Source organism: Tursiops truncatus, chromosome 16 (genome assembly GCF_011762595.2).
Source record: "Tursiops truncatus isolate mTurTru1 chromosome 16, mTurTru1.mat.Y, whole genome shotgun sequence".
NCBI lineage: Eukaryota > Metazoa > Chordata > Mammalia > Artiodactyla > Delphinidae > Tursiops > Tursiops truncatus.
In genome coordinates, this window is record NC_047049.1 from 71,521,757 (window position 1) to 71,547,879 (window position 26,123).

A 26,123-nucleotide genomic window follows, 5' to 3' on the forward strand; every position below is an offset into this window, starting at 1 on the left:
CAGCAGTCCATCTCAAATGGTTGCCGATAGAGATTTATTTAAACTTTAAATCACTTCATTTATTAATTTACTTTTTAATTAAATTTTTTATTGACGTATAGTTGATTTACATTTGAATCACTTAAAAATTCACATAAGAAAAATGTTTTTTAAAATCTGACTGATTCATTTAACAGCTGTAATACAGCATCTGTTCCTGCCTGGGGTTGCACCCAGATCAGAAGTGGGCTCTGGCCTTCACACCTGATGATAATGACTTCTCTAAGCTGTGGTCCCTATTGCTCAGTGAGTGGCCTGCTAGAAATACTCTCTGGGCCTCCAAGGTCGGAGATGTGGAGTCTTCTACCACGGGCATTGGTCAAACCCTCCCTGACTGGAGCTCACGTAGTCATACCACCTTCCCTCCTGAAATTAAAACGCAGATCACATTACTCCCAGCCTCCTGTGGTTATTATGAAGATTAAATACTTGGCAAAAACTCTTATTACAAGCTTGAGGACATAGTGACTCACTGCATAAGTATTAGATATGATTATTATTCTTATTTATAAATAACTGGTAGGAGGTACAATATGTTGAGAGTGTATTGGTTCTCATTTCCCACATTAACCCCGTAAGGACTCCTAGTGGAGTTGGTGGTCAGTAAGAGAAGATAATATTCAACTTCCTTATGTTGATATTAATAATTGTTAAAATGATGGTTCTCATGGTTACCGATTTAGCAGTTTCTGCGCCTTATCTCGGTGTTTCGCCAACTATACAGAGGATGCATGGGTGAACGTTGTTTTAATAGGAATTTATTTTAATGTGTATTAGTTGAAGAAATGTAGCTAGCACATCAAATTTATGACTTCTTGGCCATTATTGCCTAAGATGAAGCTGACATTTGGGAAAACTGTAGTTTGAAATTAAGATTGTATTTAATATATAATCTTATATATATTATAAGGGGGGAGAGATAAATTAGGAATTTGGGAGTAACATATACACACTACTATATATAAAATAGATAAACAACAAGGACCTATTGTATAGCACGGGGGACTATACTCAATATTTTGTAATAACCTGTATGGGAAAAGAATCTGAAAAAGAATAACTGAATCACTGCTGTACACCTAAAACTAACACAACATTGTAAATCAGCTATACTTCAATAAAAAAGAACTTAAAACAAAGAAATTAAGATTATATATATATACACATAAACACATATATACACACATAACATACATATACACATATATATTAAAAATAGGTTTATGTGGATATGGCAAAAATTTGTAGGGGATACAGTTTTCCTATTTCATCCTCCCTTAGTCTTGAGAGGCAGGGAGAGGCCTCCCTTAGTCTTATTCTCCCCATTTTACAGATGAAGAAACTGGGGTTTAAAAAGGCCCATTTTTGCTCAAGTGCCTCTTAACAGGTGGTGGACCTGAGATTCAAATTCACAATATTTGTTCTCTCTTGTTCTGCCCGTGGGGTTCTCACTTCTCTTCCGAGGAATGCATTTTTTTTCCCCAAATTTTTATATTAACTTTTATTGGTTTTTTCTTCCTATACAATTAAGACATTCATTACAGAAATTGTAGAAAATACAAAGAAGGATAAAAGAAAACAATTTTTTTTATTGTGGTAAGAACACTTAACATGAGATGTACATTCCTAACAACTTTTTACGTGTATAATACAATACTGCTAACTAAAGGCATGAGGTTGTACAGCAGATCTCCTTTGACTTTCCTGTCACAGCCCTGTCAGGTGGTCCAAACAAGGACACAGAGAGAGGTCAGTGAACTTGCTGGAGCCCCACAAGAAAGTATGAGCACCCCGAGCCCTGGCTCCCAGGCCCTCCCTCTAAAGCATAGTGCATCACAGCATGGGCTCTGGCAAGTTGCGCCTTTCTTTGGAAGAAAAAGCAGTGTGCTCCCAGGGTCCCATCAGAAGCCACCCGAGTTTAATATTGCCATAAGCTTCTCCCTGTTGGGGAGCAGGGTCTGTAAGTGGTGGCCTGGGCTCTGTTCCCAGGATGGCAGCAACGCTGGTTGGCTCTGAATCTACCCTGGTCTCTTCTGAGCAAAGATCTCAATAATCCTGTCTACACAAATGCGCACACATAGGCATGCACCCACTGATTTAATTAAGCCACTTCACGACTCAAATGGTTAGTTTAGACAAAGAGCTCAGGCATTACCAGATTACCAGGTTTTTTTTAACTTTTTTTTTTTTTTTTTTTTTTTTTTGCGGTACGCAGCCCTCTCATTGTTGTGGGCTCTCCCGTTGCAGAGCACAGGCTCCAAATGCACAGGCTCAGCGGCCATGGCTCACAGGCCTAGCCGCTCCGTGGCATGTGGGATCTTCCCGGACCGGGGCACGAACCCGTGTCCGCTGCATCGGCAGGCGGACTCCCAACCACTGCGCCACCAGGGAAGCCCTAACACTCTTATTGGAGTATAATTGCTTTACAATGGTGTGTTAGTTTCTGCTTTATAACAAAGTGAATCAGCTATACATATACATATATCCCCATATCCCCTCCCTCTTGCATCTCCCTCGCACCCTCCCTATCCCACCCCTCTAGGTGGTCACAAAGTACTGAGCTGATCTCCCTGTGCTATGCGGCTGCTTCCCACTTGGTATCTGTTTTACATTTGGTAGTGTATATATGTCAATGCCACTCTCTCACTTCGTCCCAGCTTACCCTTCCCCCTCCCCATGTCCTCAAGTCCATTCTCTGTGTCTGCATCTTTATTCCTGTCCTGCCCCTTGGTTTTTCATAACCATTTTTCTTTTTTTTTTTAGATTCCATATCTATGTGTTAGCATACGGTATTTGTTTTTCTCTTTCTGACTTACTTCACTCTGTATGACAGACTCTAGGTCCATCCACCTCACTACAAATAACGCAATTTCGTTTCTTTTTATGGCTGAGTAATATTCCATTGTATATATGTGCCACATCTTCTTTATCCATTCATCTGTTGATGGACACTTAGGTTGACTGTCACTTTTCAGCTGGTCACTTTGGGATCTTTCGGGCTCGCTGCTTCCTTTCGTGGTGAATTGGGGGGAAGAAAGGTCAGGATGTTAGGCAGCACTGGTGTTTTGAGTGCCCACAAAAAGCAGATGCCGTGTAAATGGAGGTTTGCAGTTACTATTGCAATGGCGTTCATAGTGGCCTGTGATTCTGTGAAGTCATATCTTAGGTCTCTGTGGGTTTCCGAAGCTAAGCTCTTACATCCACATTAGTCATATGGCTAGGAACCCAAGTGCCCGCATTTTGTCATCATAAGACAGCACCAAGAGAAAATTAAAAGGATTAAGTTAAAGTTAAAATTAAAAGGAAAATTAAAAGGATTTAATTTTGACCCTGGCACCACAGATGAGCTGAAGAGAAGGACTCCAGTCTTTACAATTTCAACAAAAATGTGCTGGTCCCAGGTGCTTGTTAAAGATCTTTTTCTTTCCCATCATTATTACCAAAAGATGCTGCCCAGAAAAGGGTGACATGAATAAAGTACATTTCTTCTTAGAGTCTAATGGTTTAAGAAAAGGGTTTGGTGAGGGACTCAGACACTTCCTGGTGGGTGTTGAAGGTCATTGTTAGTATATGCTGTCATTTACTGGTTAGGAACTATCATTCGTGTTTCTTCTTAGGGCTCCCGCCACATGGCAGCGTTTTCTGGCTAAATTATTCTTAGCCAGGGTGTTGCCTGTGGCGAGCTGTGTCGGGCACACCAGCACACTTGCCTGTGGGCCTGGGCTTTGGCATTCATCTGGCTCCAGCTTTCCCCAGTCTTCACCCCATCCGCTTCTGACCAGCCTCAGCTGCTGACAGAGGTGTGTCGATCGGCTTCAAAGGCCTGATGGGAGGCACTGTCCACCCTCCCAGTCTACAGCGCAAAAGGGGAGAAGCCAACTGAAAACACACAAGGACCTAATCAGAACTTTGATGTTACGCAAAGGAAATTGCATTTCAAGCTCTAGACAGCTCGAGCCATTCTAAACCTGATTAAGATTCATCCAGTACCAAATTGTGATAAATGTTATTTTGGAAAAGTGGATTGTCAGTATTTTCAGATTCATTTCTTCACCCAGAAAATCTGTGTGTTTTCCTCTTTCTTTAGGGTAGTCAGAATAAGAGAAAGCCTTGGGTCGTCCTCACTTGTTTGCTGGGCAAAATTGAGACGGTTTTGGCTGTTCCTTGAGTAGCTCTGTACAGCACGCCAGGATGGAGGGACTGTCACTCTGGCCACCGTCAGTCAGCGCCCCGAAGTTTCTCATTCCCCTGCCCTCACCTCTGTAGCACAGGGGTGCCCACTTTCTGGACTGACCTGGTTGGGGAGCCAGTGAGCTCATATAAAAGGGGAATGATCACAGTGAGAATTCAGGCAGACAGCTGCCAGGCTGGGGAGAGGGTTTAGAGCAGGTTTTGTTGTTGGTTTTTGTTTTTGTCCCAAATAAAATGCTACATAAAATTTTGGAGAAGAGATAGAATCTTTCCTAATCCTACCATGCTTTGTAGTTGCTGTGTAGCTTCTTTGATCTTTTAGTGCATTTATTTGTAGACATAAATGTATGCTGCTTATAGCAAATGGAATCATTACTGTTCTGCGTTGAAATGTGTGGTTTTCATTTAGTATATTCAGAGCATCATTCCATATTGATGTTGAGTTCTCCATCATTTTTAATGAGTGCTGAGTAATTTTCTATCTGGGGACTCCTCACCCCTCTCTTCCTCCTTTGTTTTCTCTTCTCTTTTCCTCCCTACACCCTCCTCTCCCTTCCTTCACTGGCAGTTCTGATATAACTATTCTCCCTCATAATCTATCATCTTTTTCTCCAGTTCCATGTAATTGTTTTCTTTTTTTCACTCTAACATGTTGTTATATACTCTCTGACATATGCAAATAATATGAAATAAAGAGAGGATTTTTGTAGTTTTGGACCATGCTGACTTCTGTAACTCAGACCGAAACAATCTCTGTTTCCATCTTTTGGTGTGTGTTGGCTTTGTAATATTTTCTGTCCAGATTCCGTGAGAACGAACATGACAGAATATTGAAAGGCTTTCATATCCCCAGAAGGAAGAAATGACAAAGAGGCAAGACATTATAATGAATGTTTATAATCTTTGTTTAAGAACATGGCAGGCTCAAGCCCTCTGTCACTTCTAAGTCTCGATGCTTTATCATGTTTCCTCAGACCCTGTGCCAGTGCACAAAGATGTGCAGAGTGAAGCGGACAGCGCACCAGAAGACCTCCAGTCTGTTGAGACTAGCAGGCTGCTCTGTCACATCACGGATGGCGACAACCCGCTTCTGTCACCACGATGCTCCATCTTTAGCCAAAGCCAGAGATTCAACTTAGACCCTGAATCAGCCCCTTCTCCACCCAGCACTCAGCAGTTTATGATGTAAGAAAACCTTGTTTTGTTCTTGTCTTCATTTCATGCAGTTTTTTAAAATACTATTTACAGTACAACCCAATACTCTTATAAATTCAGTGAAGTGTGTGTCTAAAATAGAGCAAACATGCCTACCAAAAGCAGCTGCAAGCCCTGAACAATAAATGGCAAAAAATCAGAGTACTTTCTAGTTAAGAATGCTGTTTCAGGCCTTCCTGAATCAGGAGGAGATGGTCTCGAGACACAGGCTGCCCTACGGCTCCCATGTCTGAACATTTTTGGTGAAATGACCAGAATCCTAAGTGTGTGTACATGCGAGTACCAGGAATTTTCGATGAGCTCATAAGTATTCTTTCCATGTCCAGCAGTGGCCTCGATGGATAGATTGTAGCAATGCTTGTGAGTTGTACATCTCAATTTCTTCTTAGATTCTAGAAAAGTGGTAGCTTCCAGTAGCTCCCCTAGACAAAAAAAATGTGAAACTATGTGTTCTTTTTTTTTAAGTTGCGTAAGTAGTTCTGATGCCTAGCTAAAATGAGTCTCCCTCGACCAAAAATACGTGCAGGGAATTCCTAGTTTCTCCTTAATAACTCCTGCTGTTACTCATGAGTTTATCTAGACCAGGGTTCATGGACTGTCTGCTGGTGGACTTGAGGAATTTCGTGCATTATTACTATTGTAAATTGTGTCAGGTGAGAAGGTGGACACGTTTTCTGGAGAGGGGGTCCATTCCTTTGATTAGATTCACAAAGGCTCTGTCATAGAAGGTAGAGTTAACTACTCTTCTAAATCTTCCTTGAAATTGTTTTTAGGTGGGGCTCATGCAACTAATTGAGGATAACGGTACAATAGGGCTCTCTCATTAGTCTGAAATTGGTATCCTCCAAGCTTTAGGAAATACATCTCCTAGACTAATATTCTGACGTTTGTAGACTAAAGTCCCTGATGACATTTGCCCATAACGGAGTTCTGTGATCAGGGATCTCCAGTAATGAGCAGATGCTACCATAGTAGACTCATCAAATAATGAGCTGGCCTCCGGACTTCTCTGATAATCTAGGAAGCTTGGTTTGTAGACCAGCAGCAGTGTTCACTGGAAGACCATTTTTTAAAAATTTATATCATTAAAATTTTTTTTTATTGGAGTATAGTTGATTTATAATGTTGTATTAGTATGTGCTGTACAGCAAAGTGAATCAATTTTACATATATCCACTCTTTTTCACATTCTTTTTCTCATATAGGCCATTACAGAGTATTGAGTAGAGTTCCCTGTGCTATACAGTAAGTCCTTATTAGTTACCTCTTTTATATATAGTACTGTTTTTGATGATTCTTTCCCTCTCTGGAATCATTGCAGGCCCCGAAGTTCTTCTCGGTGCAGCTGTGGTGATGGCAAAGAGCCACAGACCATTACCCAGCTCACCAAGCACATCCAGAGCCTGAAGCGGAAAATTCGGAAATTTGAAGAAAAATTTGAACAAGAAAAGAAATACCGGGTAAGGACCCTGTGGTTTGAAATGAGTGGATTGTGTCAGAAATGCATGGGCTTTTCTGTCCTTCCTTTTTGAGTACATTTCTGTGCCAAGGGACAGCTCAGTTTCCATTGGCCAACCCAGGACCTATCATAAATTAAGTTTCCATCCTGGGTCTGTCTTGTTCTCACATGCTGTTAGCTGATCTCTACTAAGATAATTTCTAGTAGCAAATTACAACTCTAATTTCTAAACTGATTTGATTATTGATCTCTCTTTTTTTTTTTCTGAGGAACCTTCCTATCATTAGTGTTCCTAGGACTAAAATTTGGAAAGCTTTTGAATTATGGTCTTATTTTTTCTTTAGCCTTTTCTCATTTGTATTTGATAAGAACCTATTAAGGACTCAAAAGACAGAATCTCTCATTGTGGAACAGAATGAGGGAGAGTTGTCTTTGACAATAAAGTACTTTCTGGTTGATGGGTGAGGACCTATCACGTGACATCTATTCAGGCCACTCTTAAGAACAAACCCTGATCCCATCCTTTCCTGTCAGAGAGACAGCAGCCTTCTTGCTGGTACTGCAGTGTTACAATCATGAACCTTTCCTTTTCTTACTTAAGAAACAATAGAGTCAGAGGTAAGTGTCCTGATGGCCAATGCTAGTTTTATTTATTGTCTCTAATGGTGACCGTGGCATAGAGAAGAATCATATCCATGTAGAATTGCACAAAGATACTAGGTCTTTGGCAGAGGGTCCAGAGCAGCTTGTTATTAAAATAAATGAGACCAGGGAATGTCTCAAACATCTTAAAATATTTAAAGGCTCAGTAAGGTCTTGGTCCAGAGGCAATCTGCATGCTGGTCCCTGTAGTGTGGGTAAGTTCTGGGGAGGGAGGTGAGAGTAGGTAATATTCCACTCTCCTGTTCTTCCTGTCCTGTGTTGCCCACAGTGACTTCAAATTCACTAAAAGAGGGGTTTTATGGAGGGAGTTTTAGCTTTGCTAAAAATGGAAGAAAAATCAGATTGGCTTTCAAGACAACCTTAAGGTGTGGAAGATTCTTCTCTTCCTTGAGGTCAGGCAGTCACAACTACTTACTGTCTTTTATAGAGTAGGAGGGTGCTCTCCACATTGTGAGTACAGGCCTTCATTTTACAGATAAGGAGACGGAGGCCCAGCAAAGACTTACAACCTTCTTAAGGTGGTTGTGTTCTATCAGCTCAGGCTTGGGGTGGTTAAAGATGAGTAGTTTTTGCAATGGAGAAGTACAAGTAAAATTCATTAAGTGTCCACTGCAAGTTGAAAGCTCCAGATAGCCTGAGAGAAGTTGATTTTCCTTACTTGCTGCTGGAGTTTTATTGGATCTGTGATGCCCTCGTATTGGAATCTGTAGAGAAACAGGGGCTCCGTCCCCAGGGCCTATTAATATTTCTTATCTGGCAGTTCTTGAATCAGACTGGTCTGGATTTGAATCCGCACAGCCACTTAGGAACTCTGTGACTTTGGACTTGTTACTTTATCTTTCTGAGTCTCAGTTTGTCCATCTGTAAAGTGGAGTTAATATTAGTAGTGACTTCTTAAGTTTGTGAGTATTAAAGGAGGGAGTGCATATATAATGCTTTTTACAGTTTTGGCACAAAGGAAGTAAGTGGTCTTAGATATTATTAACTTTTTAGTCTGTTTGAGTGATATTTGAATAGGCTATCCCATGGCAACCTCTGCCTTGTCAAAAAATAAAGGAAAATTATAGACATTAATTTTCCATTGGATTTTTCTACCTGCAGCTGCAGACCCTGGATTACTTTTCTCAACTGTAACAGCCACCCAGCAGCTGAGTATCTTAGAAAAGAATTTCTCCTGGCACCTCCTGCCTTTGTCTGGAGAAGCTTTAGGGCCAGAGTAGACACGTGCCCGCACACTTAAACATGCAGATGGATGAATTTGGGAGCAGTAAAGGAAGAACGCTTCATGGTCACTGCTTCTGTGTGTATGAAAGTCTTTGAAGTAATCAGAACCTTCCACGTCTCAGGAAACAGGGCTTCCCCTCACCCTTCCTGTCTGGGTGCCAGGCTGTGGTTAGAGGTTTGACATGTTAATGGGCTTTAATTGGTTGCTGTGTGTATGGCTTTCCTTCCCGGCAACCCGACGACGGGGTTAATAGCACCCGCTGCTAATTTTTGAATCCGAGCTGCTGGGCCTCCATGCTAGTCTGATGCCCTGGTATAATATACACCTTTCCTTCTCTATTGAATGCAACCATTTCACTTCATATCCAGAACTGTGCTTATTCCCTACAGTTGATTTTACATTTAACTATTGTTAGACTCATGGACTTAGAAAAGGCTGTTTCAGCCAGATGTTCACTTTCAGTAGAATTACAGAATCTTAGAATTAGAAGGGATCAGTTAGTCTTCTCTTATTTGACCATTGAAGAAACTGAGGCCCAGAGAAGGGAAGTAACCTTTCCAGGTTCATACAGCAAAGAATTGATGTAGCCAAGACAGCAACATAGGTTCTTTCATTCCTGATCCATAAATCTTTCTAAAGTGTCTTTTGAATCATCTTTGGCAGACCACAGATCTGGTCCAGTCGTACCCTCAGTTATGTGACTCATGAGCTCCATTTTAATTACACTGAACGAAATCTACACTGTGTAATTTTGGGGTGTATGGTCCTTGGGGCCTATTAAACTGAAATAGTTCAGATGTTAGAAGGCTTGAAGATCCACAGCTCGTATATAAAAACCTTCCATATGATCGGAGAGCTGCCGTCCTTGTGAGCTTGATTTAACCTCTTTTGAAAGCTCGCCCAAGAGCAGGGAAATACAAAATTCATTTCAGAAAATGATCTCAGGCTTTAAAACATTTTGTCAGAAAATTCAGCCTTCAATTTCTGTTAAGTCCTGTTTGCAGTAGTGAAAGCTTCTCTGATGGTCCTTGGCTTAGGGTCTTAGGTTTTCATTTTTGTTTTTAACAGTGTTTCAGAAGATTGCATTAACTGTGTGGAACATATCCAGTGAAAAAGATGTGTTCCAGAGAACAAGATGTGTTTTCAGATCAGAGTGAAGAATTCTGTGAGGATTTCGAGAAATCACATGTAAAACATTGACTGTTCATATAACCAGACTGTTACCCAAAGCCAAAGCACTAAACGTTATATCAGGGAAGCAGTCCAGTGCATCATTCTAGCAGACCACGGGTAGGACCAGGCACAGCAGTTTGGAGGAGTGGCCTCTGTGTCACTGTCCATGGTCCTGAAACCAGGGCTTCCCTACTGGAAACCAGAGTCTCCCTTCTGGGCTCCCCTAGGGGAAAAATCACTGTCATTTCCCCGCAGTGTTATTTTCCATCTTGATTTTAAACTGTATGGTTTTTATATCACTATAGAAGTGACAGAACCATGTCTTGTGTTTCCCAATTAAAACATCTAATCCCATGTACATTTGATGATCCTCTTACACAAGCACTGTTTTTTCCTTCGAACTTGAGAGGAGCACACTCCTCTCCCTGTGTCTCTCTCTCACCAACATCTTGCTGATGTTATACGGATTTAATGGATTCTTAAACATGGCAGAGCCACTAGACTTGTCACTAACATTGTACACGTTTCTGGCCACTATTACAGTGTTTGTGATGTCTTCTTGAGCGTGCTTATATAGCTCTTTGTATAGCCCCAATTCAAAGTAACCACTAATCTTCTTGAGCCTCCATTTAAGTTACCAGGGTGGCCTCAACTTGTTTAAGAAAGTTTCCTACTGACCTGTGGGGCTGGAGGCTAGGTATGTTTGGCTGTTCTTCTCTCCCAGTTTCTCTTTCTGTAGAAAATTTACTTTTAGGCTCTGAAAAGAAATCCAGAAATTAAGGTGAATGATTTGTATGAACGGAGTCATATCCTTCTAAAAGTAAAACTATATTCTTATTGCCACATCGAAGTGCGATTAGCTACTAGGTAGGACGTACATACCCCTACGTGTATGTTTGTTAGTGAAGACTTATTCACCATTCCTTTGAAGGTCTGGTAGTTAACCACTACTACTACTACTGCTATCACCTCTGCCAGTAATAATAACAATAACAATATTTTTAATTCTAGCTAACACCTCTATAGTGTTTAGCATGTGCCTGGAACTCTTTTCAGTGTTTTACGTATATTCACTAATTCATCCCTCACAGCAACCGTATGAGGGAGATGGTATTATAATCATTTGGTAGATGAAACTGAGGCATGGAGAGGCCAAATAATTTGCCCAAGTCCATACTCATATAGTTAATTTCTACTTTAATGCTAGCCCAGTAGAATACTGAGTCTGTAAACAGGGAGAGCAGTGAAATCTGGGTATCCCCCTTACATACTGACTTCTCAGACTGTTGTCAGGTTTTAGAGATCCTGGGGTCTCCTTTCTTCAGCTTGGAGGATATGACTGATAGGAGCTAAAGCTTCCAGTTTATCAGTGTTCCCCAGGCAGGTTTTGGTCATAAGTCATGAGCAGAGGCAAGGGAGGAAGCGCTGGTTTGTATCAGTAGAGCCATCTACATCGATACAAAGAATGACCTGGCAATGGGGTGTTGGGTATGGGTAGCCCACAAGGTGATTGAGGGTTAGACTGTAGGGGGCACTGACATATTTAGGACTATGTAAAAAATGCTAGGTGACCAGGTGTGTTTAGAAACAGTGTCCATGGCAAGGATGAAAGAGTGGAGGAGGTCAAGAATGTTCACTGTTTTTCAGAGGCAACTCCATCAACTGGAGGTATCACGCCTGAATCTCTCTCCCAGCTTTATATGTTGCTGAACTACCTTCGTGTGCCTTAGCTGTTTAAAATTTTATTTTTCCTTTTCTCTCTTTCTTCGCTCCCTCCCTCCCTTTACCTCCTTCCATCCCCATTTTTCCCTCCCTTGCAGCCTTCACATGGTGACAAGACATCTAATCCTGAAGTCCTGAAATGGATGAATGATTTGGCTAAAGGTCGTAAACAGCTCAAAGGTAAATGCCAGCCAAGGGTCTCCTTTCTCAGGAAGGAAGCAGATAAAATCGTGATAATGTGCTCCAAGGAGCTCTTGATTCTCTTCCACCTGTGCCCTCTTTAAGCTTGTCTCCTGCCTAGATCAGAGGCCCCATCTTGAAATAAAGCGTCCTGGGTCCCCTTCATTGTTTGATCCCATTTAATACATCTCTTTGTGAAGAGACTGAGGAACTCCAGACTCCCAGGTGGAACGATTCACCTCAGTGCCAGGAACATTTCAACATGTGGAGTATTCATTTCCCTGGGTTATTATTGGCTTCTTGTCTGTTAGAAACAGAAGAGGCCTGAGCAATCATTTATGCCACACACCCCATTGCACAGATGAGGACATCTATGTCAAGAGAGGGGAAGGTGACGTAGCTGGGAGGTGGTGACCTAGGAGTAGAACTTGGTTCTCCTTCTTCCTAATCCAATGTTCTTCTTTCTCTGTCTCTCTGGAGATGGTGGTGTGAGTATTAATTAACTCTAAAATCTATCTTAAGGGATGATGGTTATTTACCAATAAAAATTTATTTTCTTCCTCTCTCTACACTTTTTATTTCAATACTTAGAGACATGGGAGTTTTTCCAGATTTCTAGAAGGATGGTGATAAAGAACTGAAAGGAATATTAATTCAGTGGTATTGAAGTGTAGTGATGTAGCAGGTTTATAATATATGCGGTGTTTAAACACCACGCCAGAGCCTAACTAAAAAACAAACATCAAACAGAGAAGATGAGCTATGTATGTAATTGAGAAATCAATATAAATGGCCTCATTCAAACGAGCAGTCCCCTAGCATATTCTGAAATCTAATTTCTTGATAAGTCCCAGGTGGCCTTTTTATTTTTAATTACGTAGGTTTATATAAAGTCACATTGCAATAATGGTGATTTCTGGATTTTAAATACTGGCATTAGACAAAATTGTGAAATCTGTCAAGTTGGGGCTGGCATTCCCATGTCCCCTTCCCCACCCCTCCTGTGTATCCTCAGACGTCTGCACTGTGTAATGCCTTCCAGAAGTACTTGCATTTCTGCAGGGGCTCTTAATGGCTGCACAACTTTCAAAACCCAAGTAAATGAATCTTTGAGTATAGAATCTCAGGCGTCATGATAGATAACAGGTGAAAACTTTGGGGCCAGGTACCACTGGTCTTCCTCCAGGAATCCTCCTCGGGAATCTAGACCACTGAGTTACTCCCACAGGTGATGCTCCACCTCCATGAGATCCCAGCCTCAAGAGCCCTCTGTTTTCACATCTGGGGAACCATCATCGGCACTGTTCATTTCCACTCACTTGGCATCAGGGAAGGAATTCCTGAAAGGCTCTCTGCTCTTATTAGGGCCAATGAGTCCTCCCTGCTCCTGGTAACTCATGGCATCTCTCTTAGAACTAAAGCTGAAGCTGTCAGAAGAACAAGGGAGTGCTCCCAAAGGCCCACCGAGAAATCCATCCTGCGAGCAGCCCGCAGTCCCCCGAGAGAATGGGAAGCCGGAAGCTGTGGGCCCTGAGCCAGGCTCCTCTGGAGAGGAGACTCCAGATGCTGTGTTGACATGCGTGAAGGAGAAGAGAGAGCAGCTTCCTTCTCAGGAGGTTTCTAAGGTACCTCGCCAACCTTCACAGGGCCCCACCACTCCACATGGTGCCACTGAGATCGTGATTTTGACCAATTTGTAAGAGCACTTTGGTACCACATAAATATCTTTAGGAGACTGGCTCTGAACTTTCAGATGAGTTCCTAGTGGGTTATTAGCTATGACCTAGGGCATTGCCATTCTGGAGGTTGCAGTGTCGCATGCTGGTGGGAGACGCATGGTAAAGACACTAGGGCATTTCATATTCCTTTCTCCCCAACTTCCCCCGATAAGTTAGCAAATGAACCCAAGACTAGGATTACAATCTCATTTTACTGTATGTTTTATTAAGAAATAATAAAGCGGGGATGAGGTATAAATAGTAAGGAAAGTGGTTTAGTATTTTATATGATAAGAATAGAGACGTAGGGTTTCTTGAGGAATGTTAGGTGAGATGTCTAAAGACTTCAGCTTAGACATCTTGGTTTTGAAATCTTTGTGAGATACCCAGATAGAGTTGTCAATTATGCATTTGGATATGGGCGCCTGGAGCTCAAAGAAAAGATTATATTTTACAAAAATGATGATGAAAGCAATTAATATTTAGTACTTACCTGGTTATTAATCCCTCCTCCTGCATATCTGTGCTTAACATTTTACTTATGCCAAGGAACCTTCCTTGTAGTCCTTCCTGTCTGAACTCTGAGTGATGTGGTTGCCTTTCATTTCTTGAATAATCTGTAGCTACCTTAACATAGCTCTAACTATGCTCTGTGCCATTTTCTGTCTCTCATTATAGTACTTGAAACTTCTTGAGTAGAGTTTAGGCTGTTTATTGTTCATGATCCTTAGTGTCTGTACAAAGTAAGTATTGAATAAATGTTGGCAGAGCGAATGGATATATGAAAGAACAAACTAGCATGTTTGACTTTGAAATGAAGTCTTCTTGAGGAGAATGCTGGCTTCACCTGTTCTATTGTACATTATCTAGTCTTGATCATAAGGTGGCAACATTTACGAAATCCCAAAAGGCTTACCATATGCCCCCGGACTAGTCCTTTACACGTGATCTACAAGTAGAAATGGGCCCTTGGCTACCTCTGTCTTTATGAAATACCTTTAAACTTAAAAATAACCAATATATGTTGTGACTAGTGGTTTTCATCCACTCAGCCAACCTGTCCCCTCCTCCCACCCCCAAATATTCTAGACTTTGTGATAGCCAGTGGATAACTAACTTCTCTCTCTCTCTCTCTCTCTCTCTCTCTGTGTGTGTGTGTGTGTGTGTGTGTGTGTGTGTGTGTGTGTATAAACACACACACATAGTCAGGCACATCTGTGGTTTTCCATCCTTCAGTGCTTCTGATGGTCTTTCCTGTATTTTATAGTTACTTTGACCACGTCTATAAAAGCAGCTTGGTCAACACCCAAGTCCTAATTCTGTGTTCTACTCAGTTGACTAAGGAGTGAGGGATGAGTTGGGACTGGTATAATAAGCTTAGAGCAGGACTCAGTCCTTGAACAAGACACTTTCAAATCATACACACTTGGCAAGTGAACTAATTCTCTGAAATTCAACTTCCTCATCTATCAAATACAGATAATACCTATTTATATAATTATTGTGACAGTAAAAGGAGATGCCTGGTGACCAGTGGGCAATCATTCATTTGCAAAAAGATTTGAGTGCCTACTATGTGTTGTGAACTATGATCCATGCTGGATATAAAAAATAAACAAGATAGAGAAGTGATGTGGGTGACCGCCTTCACGGAGCTCATGTTTTTCTGGGAGTTGGGATACAACAAGAAATAACTCAATAGACAAAATCATTAAAATTTTGTGTAAGTACTGTGCAAAGAAACAAATGATATGATAGAAAATAATGAGTATGGATGGTTTCTATTTTATATAGGGTGATTAGGAAGGCCAATAAGATGACATTTAATCCAGAAGAATCAGTAGGCGAAGAGAGCAGCAAAGAGCCTTCTAGACGGAACTGCAAGTATGAAGGCCTTTGAAGGGAGAGCTTGTTTGTAGTTGGAGTTCTCAGGTCTGAGGGCTGGAGCACAGGATGGCATGTGATGAAGTCAGAAAAGATAGATCAGGGCACTTAACACAGGACCTTTTAGGCCACTGAGAGGATTGGGGAGCTGTTGAATGGTTGTAAGTGTGAAAGTGACATGGTGTGATTTACACTTTAAAGATCTTTTTGATTGCTGTATGGAGAATTAATCATAGGGGAAAAGAGTGGAAAAGGGAAGATGAAATGGGTGGCTTGGACTAGTATGGTAGCCTTGGAGATGGAAAGAAGTAGACACATTCAAAGTATATTTTGGATATAGAATCAAAAGGATGTGCTGAATCGTTGGATGGTAGGGAGTGAAGGAAAGGAAGATGGATCCATTTACTGAGATGGGGAAAAACTAGAGGAGCAGATTGAGGGTGAGAGTGAAAACTCAGGAGGTCTGTTTTGGACATGTTTGTTTTAAGATCTTTCAGGAATAGGGTGACCGACCATCCCAGGTTTCCCTAGACTTTCTAACTTTAGCACTGAAAATTCCATGGCCCACCAGAAGCCTCAGTCCTGGGAAAACTGGGATGGTCGATCACCCTCCTGAGGTATTCACGTCAAATAAAAACATGTAAGTGAAAATCTGAAGGTCAGAGAAAAACTCTGAGTTCTTTAGAAGTCATCTTTATTTAAACGGAAATTTATTTCTGTTATTTTAAAAGAAATAGCCATTAAACTGTTTAGTGTCAGAAGCCCCTTCAAATAAACCTATCTTTGCAGTAGGCTAAAGTGAGGCCCTTTAAATAGAGAGCATCTGCAGTAGAACATGTACGTCTCAATATCTAAAGCTGCAGTATTGGTCCTGGGAGAGCTTAACGCAGCAGACCATGAAGTGGCTAGGCAACTATTAGGTGGTTCCTAAGGGGGAGTCCAGAAGCCACAGAAGAAGCAAAGGGAGGATTGAAAATATTCACAATAGTATTATTCCTGGCTCCTCAGTGAGCTTATTCACATTTGAGATTATCTCATTAGGTCCCAATTCTTTAAACTCAAATTGATGGATGATTTTCATCTGGAGTCTTTGCTCTACTGCTTAAAATGCATTAAATATTAAGCTTCCAAGATGAAGTTATTTCTTTTCTAGAGAGACCTTCGTTATGACTCCTCTTGAACTTTTTGCATTTGGTGTTTAGTCAGAGCTCATACTAAAGCTGATAAACCCTACAGCATTGCCTTGTCAGTTCGGATACTGCTACCGGGTAATCTTCTTCCTCCACCATCTATGGATGATTTTTGGAGATAATCACTTTTCGGTCACAGGGCATCCGTTGAGCACTGGAAATGAATGAATCAACCCTAGGTCTGATTGTGGTGCTTATTTATGTCCTTTTCTTTTGAAAATCCTGAATTGGTACTGGCATATATCCCCTTTTTATTGTCCTTTCCAAGAACTGTAGGTGGAGTCAGGTGCACAGCACAGATTACCAACTGGGTGAGTAATGGCAGTTACTTCTTCTGGCCCTTCATTAACTGCAGCATCTTTGAGGAGAAAAGCAGATTTTTTTTTTAACATCTTTATTGGAATATAATTGCTTTACAGTGATGTGTTAGTTTCTGCTTTGTAACAAAGTGAATCAGGTATACATATACATATATCCCCATATCCCCTCCCTCTTGCGACTCCCTCCCACCCTCCCTATCCCACCCTTCTAGGTGGTCACAAAGCACCGAGCTCATCTCCCTGTGCTATGCAGCTGCTTCCCACTAGCTAGCTATTTTACAATTTGGAAGTATATGTAAGTCAATGCCACTCTCACTTCATCCCAGCTTACCCTTCCCCCTCCCCATGTCCTCAAGTCCATTCTCTACGTCTGTGTCTTTATTCCTGTCCTGTCCCTAGATTCTTCAGAACGATTTGTTTGTTTGTTTTTAGATTCCATATACGTGTGTTAGCATATGGTATTTTTCTCTTTCTCACTTACTTCACTCTGTCTGACAGTCTCTAGGTCCATCCACCTCACTACAAATAACTCAATTACATTTCTCTTTATGGCTGAGTAATATTCCATTGTATATATGTGCCAAATCCTCTTTATTCATTCATCTGTCAAGGGACACTTAGGTTGCTTCCATGTCCTGGATATTGTAAACAGAGCTGCAGTGAACATTGTGGTACATGACTCTTTTTGAATTACGGTTTTCTCAGGGGATATGTCCAGTAGTGGGATTGCTGGGTTGTATGGTAGTCCTATTTTTAAGTTTTTTAAGGAAACTCCATACTGCTTTTCATTTCTAATTCTATTGATTTGAATCTTCTCCCTTTTTTTCTTGATGAGTCTGGCTAATGGTTTATCAATTTTGTTTATCTTCTCAAAGAACCAGCTTTTAGTTTTATTGATATTTGCTATCGTTTCCTTCATTTCTTTTTCATTTATTTCTGATTGATCTGATCTTTATGATTTCTTTCCTTCTGCTAACTTTGGGTTTTTTTTGTTCTTCTTTCTCTAATTGCTTTAGGCGTAAGGTTAGGCTGTTTGAGATGTTTGTTTCTTGAGGTGGGATTGTATTGCCATAAACTTCCCTCTTGTACTGCTTTTGCTGCATCCCATAGGTTTTGGGTCATCGTGTAGAAAAGCAGATTTTTAAAAAACATAATAATTAATTTTATTTTTTTAAATCAAGTAAAAATTTGATAACTGATTAGTGAGTAGTTGTGCATTGGAGAGAGGGAAGACTTACAGGTAAAATGCACCAAAAGGAAGACCCTGTCAAGTTCTTCTACTTACCTTTTTAACAAAAATTTAATTTTCTGAATAGGTAATACTTTCTCACATATTCAAAAAATATAAAAGGTTACACATTAAAAAGACTCCTTCCCACCCCATCTGCCAGCTCCAGTTCTGAGGTCTCCCACTCTAAGCAGGTGTAACTATTGCTATGAATGTTTTAGGTGTCCTTTTGGAGTTTCTATATAAAGCATATACAAGAAAGCATCAATACACATTCTTAATTTGCCCCTTTTGAAAAAACGTAGCAGGCTACATAATTATGTATCCATTTTTCACTTTGCATATTCTAGATAGCTTTTTATATCGACATAGAGTGCTTCTCAATTTTTTTATCTTTAAAATTTATGCTTTGATAGCACCATGGTATTCCTTTATTAGTAATTTACAACATTGATAGTAACCTCAAATCAACTAGTTTGATAGCTTAAATAACATTTAGTATGCCTGACTCTGTGCCAGGGACATTTACATAAGATAATTAAAAATCCTCATTCTGCATATTAAGAATTTGCACATTAAGAACCTAAGGTTCAGAGATTCCATAATTTTCCAAATTAAAAATAGTGTGTAATTCTTGAAGCCAGTTATCTGAACTCATGACCTCTGTTTTCAAGGCCAATATTAATTGGCAGTATGCTTAGAAATCTGAATTGACCAAGCCATTCTCTTCAGCAGTTGCTTTGTATGATTATGTTCATTATTGACTTCCCATGTTGTTGGACTGACTGGTTAGTTCAAGCTCTCAGACTTGTTCCACATATACTTTCTCCCTCAGTGAGGGGCTGGGGAGGCTTAGACACAGGGAAAGTTTGGCAAGACCTGAGTCCCTAAGCTAAAGAGTAATAGATTCTCGTCACTCACTGTCCAGAGAGGAGAATGTCAGTTTTACCTCCCTCTCGAGGAGAGAGCTTGTTTATGGTGACGGTTCGACTGATTTTTATGTTTCCGTGGTTTACTGTGAAAGAATACGTGGGACCAGTGCCATGGGGAGAACGGATAACAAGCATGGTGGTAAAAGCACTTAAGCTGTGGCAGTTTTTTCCCCAGACAACTTTCTGACCAGGGCCTAGAAAGAAATAACACTTGGGCCGACCACTCAGCAGCAGTTCTGCTTGGAAAGCCAGCTTGTTTGGGGGGTACTATTCCAGATCTTGATAATTCGAGTAACCTACTGGATAGGGGGCCTGGAGTTTTTCATGACGGAATTGTCAAGCTATCAACAAAGTATATCAAATTTTGTTCTATGAACAGTCCCTTCTTGCTCAACCTCCTTTAAGTTACATTTCTTCTGATGCCATATAAAATGGAGGAGCAGGAAGTAGGGATAATTAGCTTTGGGGTTTACCTCCTTATATTTATCTTTAAAATCTGACAACCCATTCATGCGCTGGATATCTCTCTCTGGCTCTTTCAGGTTATTCAACACAGTCGTGTTTTCTCCATTTAAATAAAAATCATGTTAGATACTACTAACATACCATAGTCAGCCACCAATATGCAGAATTAGGGAGGGAGGATGCACTTCAGAAACAGAGCCATTGAATTAAGAGGAGAGAATGGTCTGATTCTTAGTAGAAAGTGGCCGAGGAACAGCAAAGTCTAATGTATTTCTGCCCCTTAGATTTGAGGTACCTATCCTGCAGAGCCTACGTCTTGACTCATTTTCCACCATGAAGATTGACATTGCAGGCCTCATAATAGCTGGTGTCCATAGGCCCCTGAGTAGAAGACAGCTCCTGGCACATAATCTCACCACTAACCCTTCTTCTTCAGGCAGCATGCCTTCCTGTGCACATATATTTGAGGATAAGCACTTGTGGCATTGAAGTCCTGTACTTACGGCCATTGAACCCTCACATCTGTCTTTGGGGATTACTTTAATAATGATCCTAAAAGTAAAATCATAGAATCATGAGAGTGAAAGATGAGTGCCATACATTGTACCTGTACCCCGACTTTTATCTAGCATCTGTGGAAGGAACTTTTCTATAATGGCATTCATCATTCTAACTTGCTTTTTGGTCACTCTTTTCTTTTTCTCAGACTAAATTTAGCTTTTCTAGAATCCAGAAAATATAGTAAAAATAAATAAAACCAAAAAAATCAAGCTGTAATAGAGATGCCAATAATAGTTAAATGTATCATTTTCTGAAGAGCTTTCTATGGAATATAAGTCCCAATAAGATACTGAATAAAAAACATTATTTCAGTATTTTCTGAACTTAGAGATTTATTTTTCTTTGTCACCTATTAAAATCCCATGGAATATATGAAATAATTTTTTATTTTCTGTGTAAAAATGTGTCATGACTAAGAAAATGTTTAAGGAATGATTGAGCTAGAAAATGAAAAGCTCTTGGGATTACTTAACCAATACTTAAAATGCTCTACAGAGAGAGGTGGTCTTTCTACTGAAAGGAAAGACCTCTAGAAATTATACTACTTTTGCATATAAAGCTGGGTTGTTAGATGGGTAGTAGGAAAGGGGATACATTGGGTACTGTGAGAATTTGAAGAAATATGTGATATAATTTATTTGCGCAGACAAAACCGAAACACAGAAAACAGTTAAGGCCCAGACAGTGAGACACAGAGAAGTTCAGAGAAAAGGAAGATCAATATGGGCCAGACACCTAGGTTGCTTCCATCTCCTGGCTATTGTAAATAGAGCTGCAATGAACATTTTGGTACATGACTCTTTTTGAATTATGGTTTTCTCAGGGTATATGCCCAGTAGTGGGATTGCTGGGTCGTATGGTAGTTCTATTTGTAGTTTTTTAAGGAACCTCCATACTGTTTTCCATAGTGGCTGTATCAATTTACATTCCCACCAGCAGTGCAAGTGTTCCCTTTTCTCCACACCCTCTCCAGCATTTATTGTTTCTAGATTTTTTGATGATGGCCATTCTGACTGGTGTGAGATGATATCTCATTGTAGTTTTGATTTGCATTTCTCTAATGATTAATGATGTTGAGCATTCTTTCATGTGTTTGTTGGCAATCTGGATATGTTCTTTGGAGAAATGTCTATTTAGGTCTTCTGCCCATTTTTGGATTGGGTTGTTTGTTTTTTTGTTATTGAGTTGCATGACCTGCCTGTAAATTTTGGAGATTAATCCTTTGTCAGTTGCTTCATTTGCAAATATTTTCTCCCATTCTGAGAGTTGTCTTTTGGTCTTGTTTATGGTTTCCTTTGCTGTGCAAAAGCTTTGAAGTTTCATTAGGTCCCATTTGTTTAGTTTTGTTTTTATTTCCATTTCTCTAGGAGGTGGGTCAAAAAGGATCTTGCTGTGATTTATGGCATAGAGTGTCCTGCCTACGTTTTCCTCTAAGAGTTTGATAGTTTCTGGCCTTACATTTAGGTCTTTAATCCATTTTGAGCTTATTTTTATATATGGTGTTAGGGAGTGTTCTAATCTCATACTTTTACATGTAGCTGTCCAGTTTTCCCAGCACCACTTATTGAAGAGGCTGTCTTTTCTCCACTGTATATTCCTGCCTCCTTTATCAAAGATAAGGTGACCATATGTGCATGGGTTTATCTCTGGGCTTTCTATCCTGTTAAATTGATCTATATTTGTTTTTGTGCCAGTACCATACTGTCTTGATTACTGTAGCTTTGTAAACAAAATTGAGTTATTTGTAGTGAGGTGGATGGACCTAGAGTCTGTCATACAGAGTGAAGTAAGTCAGAAAGAGAAAAACAAATACCATATGCTAACACATATATATGGAATCTAAGGAAAAAAAATAGGTCATGAAGAACCTAGGGGGTAAGACAGGAATAAAGACACAGACCTACACAGAGAATGGACTTGAGGATACGGGGAGGGGAAAGGGTAAGCTGTGACAAAGTGAGAGAGTGGCATGGACATATATACACTTACAAAAGTAAAATAGATAGCTAGTAGGAAGCAGCCGCATAGTACAGGGAGATCAGCTCGGTGCTTTGTGACCACCTAGAGGGGTGGGATAGGGAGGGTGGGAGGGAGGGAGACACAAGAGGGAAGAGATATGGGAACATATGTATATGTATAACTGATTCACTTTGTCATAAAGCAGAAACTAACACACCATTGTAAAGCAATTATACTCCAATAAAGATGTTAAGAAAAAAAAAAAGGGCCAGAATGTTTCTCAACTGGGATGGGGGTAAGGTAGCATGAGAATAACTAGAAAGCTTAAAAAATACACCTGCTTGAGTCATTTTCTTTTCCTTCAGGATTCTCAGAGGGGATCTGGAAGGCAGAGTCAGATAGGACACTTGGGCAATTATGCTATGTGCTATTTCTACCATTTCCTTCCCACTACCTGCTGAGTGAGAACCATTGGACTAGAATGAAAAGGAGGTTGTTTGTGGTAAATATGTAGAAAACTTAATGCAGGACACACATCAGGGAGGAAAATGAAGGCAAGCAGAGGAGTTTGGTCATTTTGGCTGGAGAGGTAGATAGGTTGGGATAGGTAGGTAGGTAGATGATTAATAGATAAGTAGGAAACTGTTTAAAATTTTATGTACTTTGTGAAATGTTAAAAATGGTGCTTAGGGATGAGTCAAAGAGCAGCAGGGTAATAGAATACATCAGTAAACAAGAGGTTATGAAGTTTTTTGGTTGGAAGGAACTTTTTAACTCCAACTTCCTTGTTGTATAGTAGGAAATTGAGAATTCAGAGAGGTTAACTGTTTTATCCAAAATATTTAGTTTATGTCAGATTTATCCAGTAAGCTAGCATATAATCCGAGTATGTAGTGATGAAGACCTGGACAAGGCTGGTGTCTGTAGATATAAAAGATCTTGAAAGTCAGATAAAATACATGTTTCAGAAGAAAAATCAATAGCTCTTGGATCACCCATTGGTTTTTTAAGAATGAGGAAGTAATTAAAAAACAGGGTCCTTACCATTTAAACATTGAGGAGTCCTTCAGTAAGCTTTAAAAACGTTATTTCTAAACTTGGACCTATCCTTTAAGAAACTTTCCTAGAAGAAAATTGGCGTGTGCTTCACAGTGTCTTATAAATGACTTACCTTTTTAAGATTACTGTTGCATTTTAGTATTGTAATCCCTTAGAGGCTTCAAAACTTTTTTTTTTTTTGGCCTGCTAAAAACATTGATGTGTTTTCATTCTTGTTCGAGAAAGGAACAATAATTATTCATGTTTTCCAGGTAACTAAGCAAGACAAGAACCTCATAAAGCCTCTTTATGACAGATACAGAATTATCAAGCAAATCTTGTCCACGCCTTCCCTTATTCCAACAATTGTAAGTCGGGATGTTTGCATTAACTAGAAATCTGTCCTTGTGCTTTGTATTGATGTTTAGTTAGGGAGGCAGCACCATGAGCGTTATAAAGGAGCCTTCTTTGCAAGATATGCTGCTAACAAGGCCAGTTGTTTTTTCACAAAGTAGAAATGTGGTCTCCCTCAACTCCAGTACTATACTTAACAGTGGCTGATAATTAAAACTATTGTGAAACAGGAATAGATAGCAATTCTATCTTTGAAGCCAGTTATTACACTTGCTTTCATTGCTTGGGTGAGGAGAACAACTGATGGATTTTAGTTTGGCATTACCTAATTTACAACAACACAGCTAGACAGAACAGAGCTGTTCTAGTCTATGTGTTGTTAATTCTTCTCCTTTAATAATAAAATTGATAGTATGTTCCTTGATACAATGCAGCATTTGTTTTTGGTACCATTTGACCATCTCTGTGCAAGATATAAGTAGATTTATTTCAATAGAAAATATGAATACTGAAACTGAGTTAGACTACTTTTAATAAAGAATGATTTATGGGAATACAGAACTTGAAAAGCACCACACATCCTACTCCATCAATATTAGAACAGTCACTTGCTCAAGATATCAATATTAAAAGAAATATTAACAAATTCAAATTTAAGTATACTTTAGTACATTTATATTTCCACAACTCTAAAGACAAAGACAATAGTGATTCATACTCTTTGAAATTTTCCAATTAAGGAAGCATAATTTAAAACGGGGTATGATTTTCAGATTTCCTTGCAAGAAAATCTTTTGGTTGTGATAAGCATTACCTGAACAGGTTAAGCAGTAACTCGATTTTGTTTTGGCCTTCATAGAGCTCTTCCCTGAATTTGTCAATTATCTGAGTATTCTCTGTATCTGAAAGTGGCCCACACCAGGACCTGATTTGGGGTATTACTGGATGACAAAAGAAGTCTATGGTCCATCTCATCCTAACCCATATAACTGTTAAGAAGCTGGGGCCCAGAAGGCCTGGGTGAAAGGGAAGAATTACTAGGCAATGCAGCCCAGATCGGAACATATCCTAGACGTCTGTGCCTGCTTTGGCCCAGCAGAGAGATCTGAGCTTGGTGAGCATTTTAGCCCAGGATGGGTGCTTCTTTGCTCATTAACTTCTGCAAGTTTTTGATGCAGCTGAGCAAGAGTTCCTCTTGGTTGCTTTCTTCTTGGTTCCCAGTAGGCACAGGGATCATCTACTGTTTTCATTGTGTTTATTTATGGTTCCCCTTCCTGGTTTTGCCTCCTCACGAGGCACTTAGCATTTTGTAACTTTATTTAATTCTTCCTATGATAAGCAGGAGGAAGAAGACTCTGATGAAGACTGTCCACAGGGAAGCCAACAACTTTCTTTGCCAAACCCAGCATCCCACCTTCCTATTGGCGACCACCTCACCTACTCTAATGAGACTGAGCCTGTTAGGCTCCTGCTACCAGATGAAAAGAAAGAAATCAAACAACCAGCTCTCTCCATGTCCAATTTACATGAGGCCACCATGTGAGTCTGACTCCTCAGTGTGGAGTCTCCTTTAACTCCTTCTGGTCTGGGGGACATTATATGTTCGTACACACAAAATGCAGAAGAGCTATTACACGCTCTAAAAAATGCTATCCAGCAGAAAGCATAATCTGGTTATCCTTTTAACAGGAAAACTGAGACGACAAAGCCATGAGGAACCAAGGCTCCCAGTAAGGTCCAAGGATGTCATAAATGCTGATGGTCCATTTGCTACTCTTGCACATCTTTTCAGCAGGGTCTGGCACCAATCTAATGCTTGGCAGTGTGTAAAGCAGAGCTGGCCTTTGAAAATGCTGGACCAAAAGGAATTGGGATCCTGTGCTGGGTCAGCAGTTGTCCGGGCCTTTATCTTAGTCTATTCTATTTAGATAAAATGGTTTCTCCAGACTGGGACTTAAGTAAATGAGCTGACCTTTTTCTCCTCATGGCCACTCAGTCAGGAGCCATTTGGATTTTCATTAGTAGTAGTATTGTTGTTATTATCATTATTCAGTAGCTGACACTCCTCTTGATCATTTGGCCTTCTTTGGTTTGTATATTACAGGCCAGATCATGAGATTTTCTTTAACATGTATAATAGTGTGGTGAGTATATGCCCCAAGATAGGGATGGAGTCCCCATAAATATGAGGCAAGACCAAGCACTGGGTTGCAAGCTGAGATTTTACTGTGCATATATCAGCTGGTACCCCAGTTTCAGCCCAGAGAAGAGTGACCTGTTTGGAAGCAGAACATCAATCCTTCCTTCTTCCCTCCCCTTCCTCCTCTTTCCCTCCCTCCCTGGCTCCCTCTCTCCTTTTCTTCTTCCCTCCTTTTCTTCTCTTTCTTTCTTGGTTGGTTGGCTGGCTGGCTGTTCTAAAGCAGCTGTTCTTAACTTCTTGGGGGGTGTTGGACTTTTTTGAAAGCAATGGAATTTTTTACTTTTTAGAAAATGCCCATATATCATTTCAGGGAGTTCACAAACTTTCTGGAACCAGACACAAGTTCCCCAGATAAAAATTCCTGCTCTGAAGTATATGACTTTTCTCTCTTGTCTTAGAATGAAGTG

The 26,123-nt window shown here is 40.2% G+C and overlaps 1 protein-coding gene across 12 annotated transcripts in view; it reads left to right on the forward strand.

Annotated features, from left to right (window-relative positions):
- Positions 1-26,123, forward strand: part of FAM13C (family with sequence similarity 13 member C) — a 134,152-nt gene that overhangs the window by 102,748 nt on the left and 5,281 nt on the right. For 8 of the 12 annotated variants that reach the window (XM_073793577.1, XM_073793580.1, XM_073793581.1 and 5 more), the window contains 6 exons: positions 5,205-5,415; positions 6,767-6,905; positions 11,786-11,867; positions 13,281-13,492; positions 23,435-23,530; positions 24,856-25,055. In XM_073793577.1, coding sequence (XP_073649678.1) covers positions 5,205-5,415; positions 6,767-6,905; positions 11,786-11,867; positions 13,281-13,492; positions 23,435-23,530; positions 24,856-25,055 — 940 coding nt within the window. Of the gene's footprint in view, positions 1-5,204; positions 5,416-6,766; positions 6,906-11,785; positions 11,868-13,280; positions 13,493-23,434; positions 23,531-24,375; positions 24,631-24,855; positions 25,056-26,123 lie in introns of those variants that run through there. The other 4 variants (XM_073793575.1, XM_019935879.3, XR_012326639.1 and 1 more) reach the window with 3 other exon arrangements.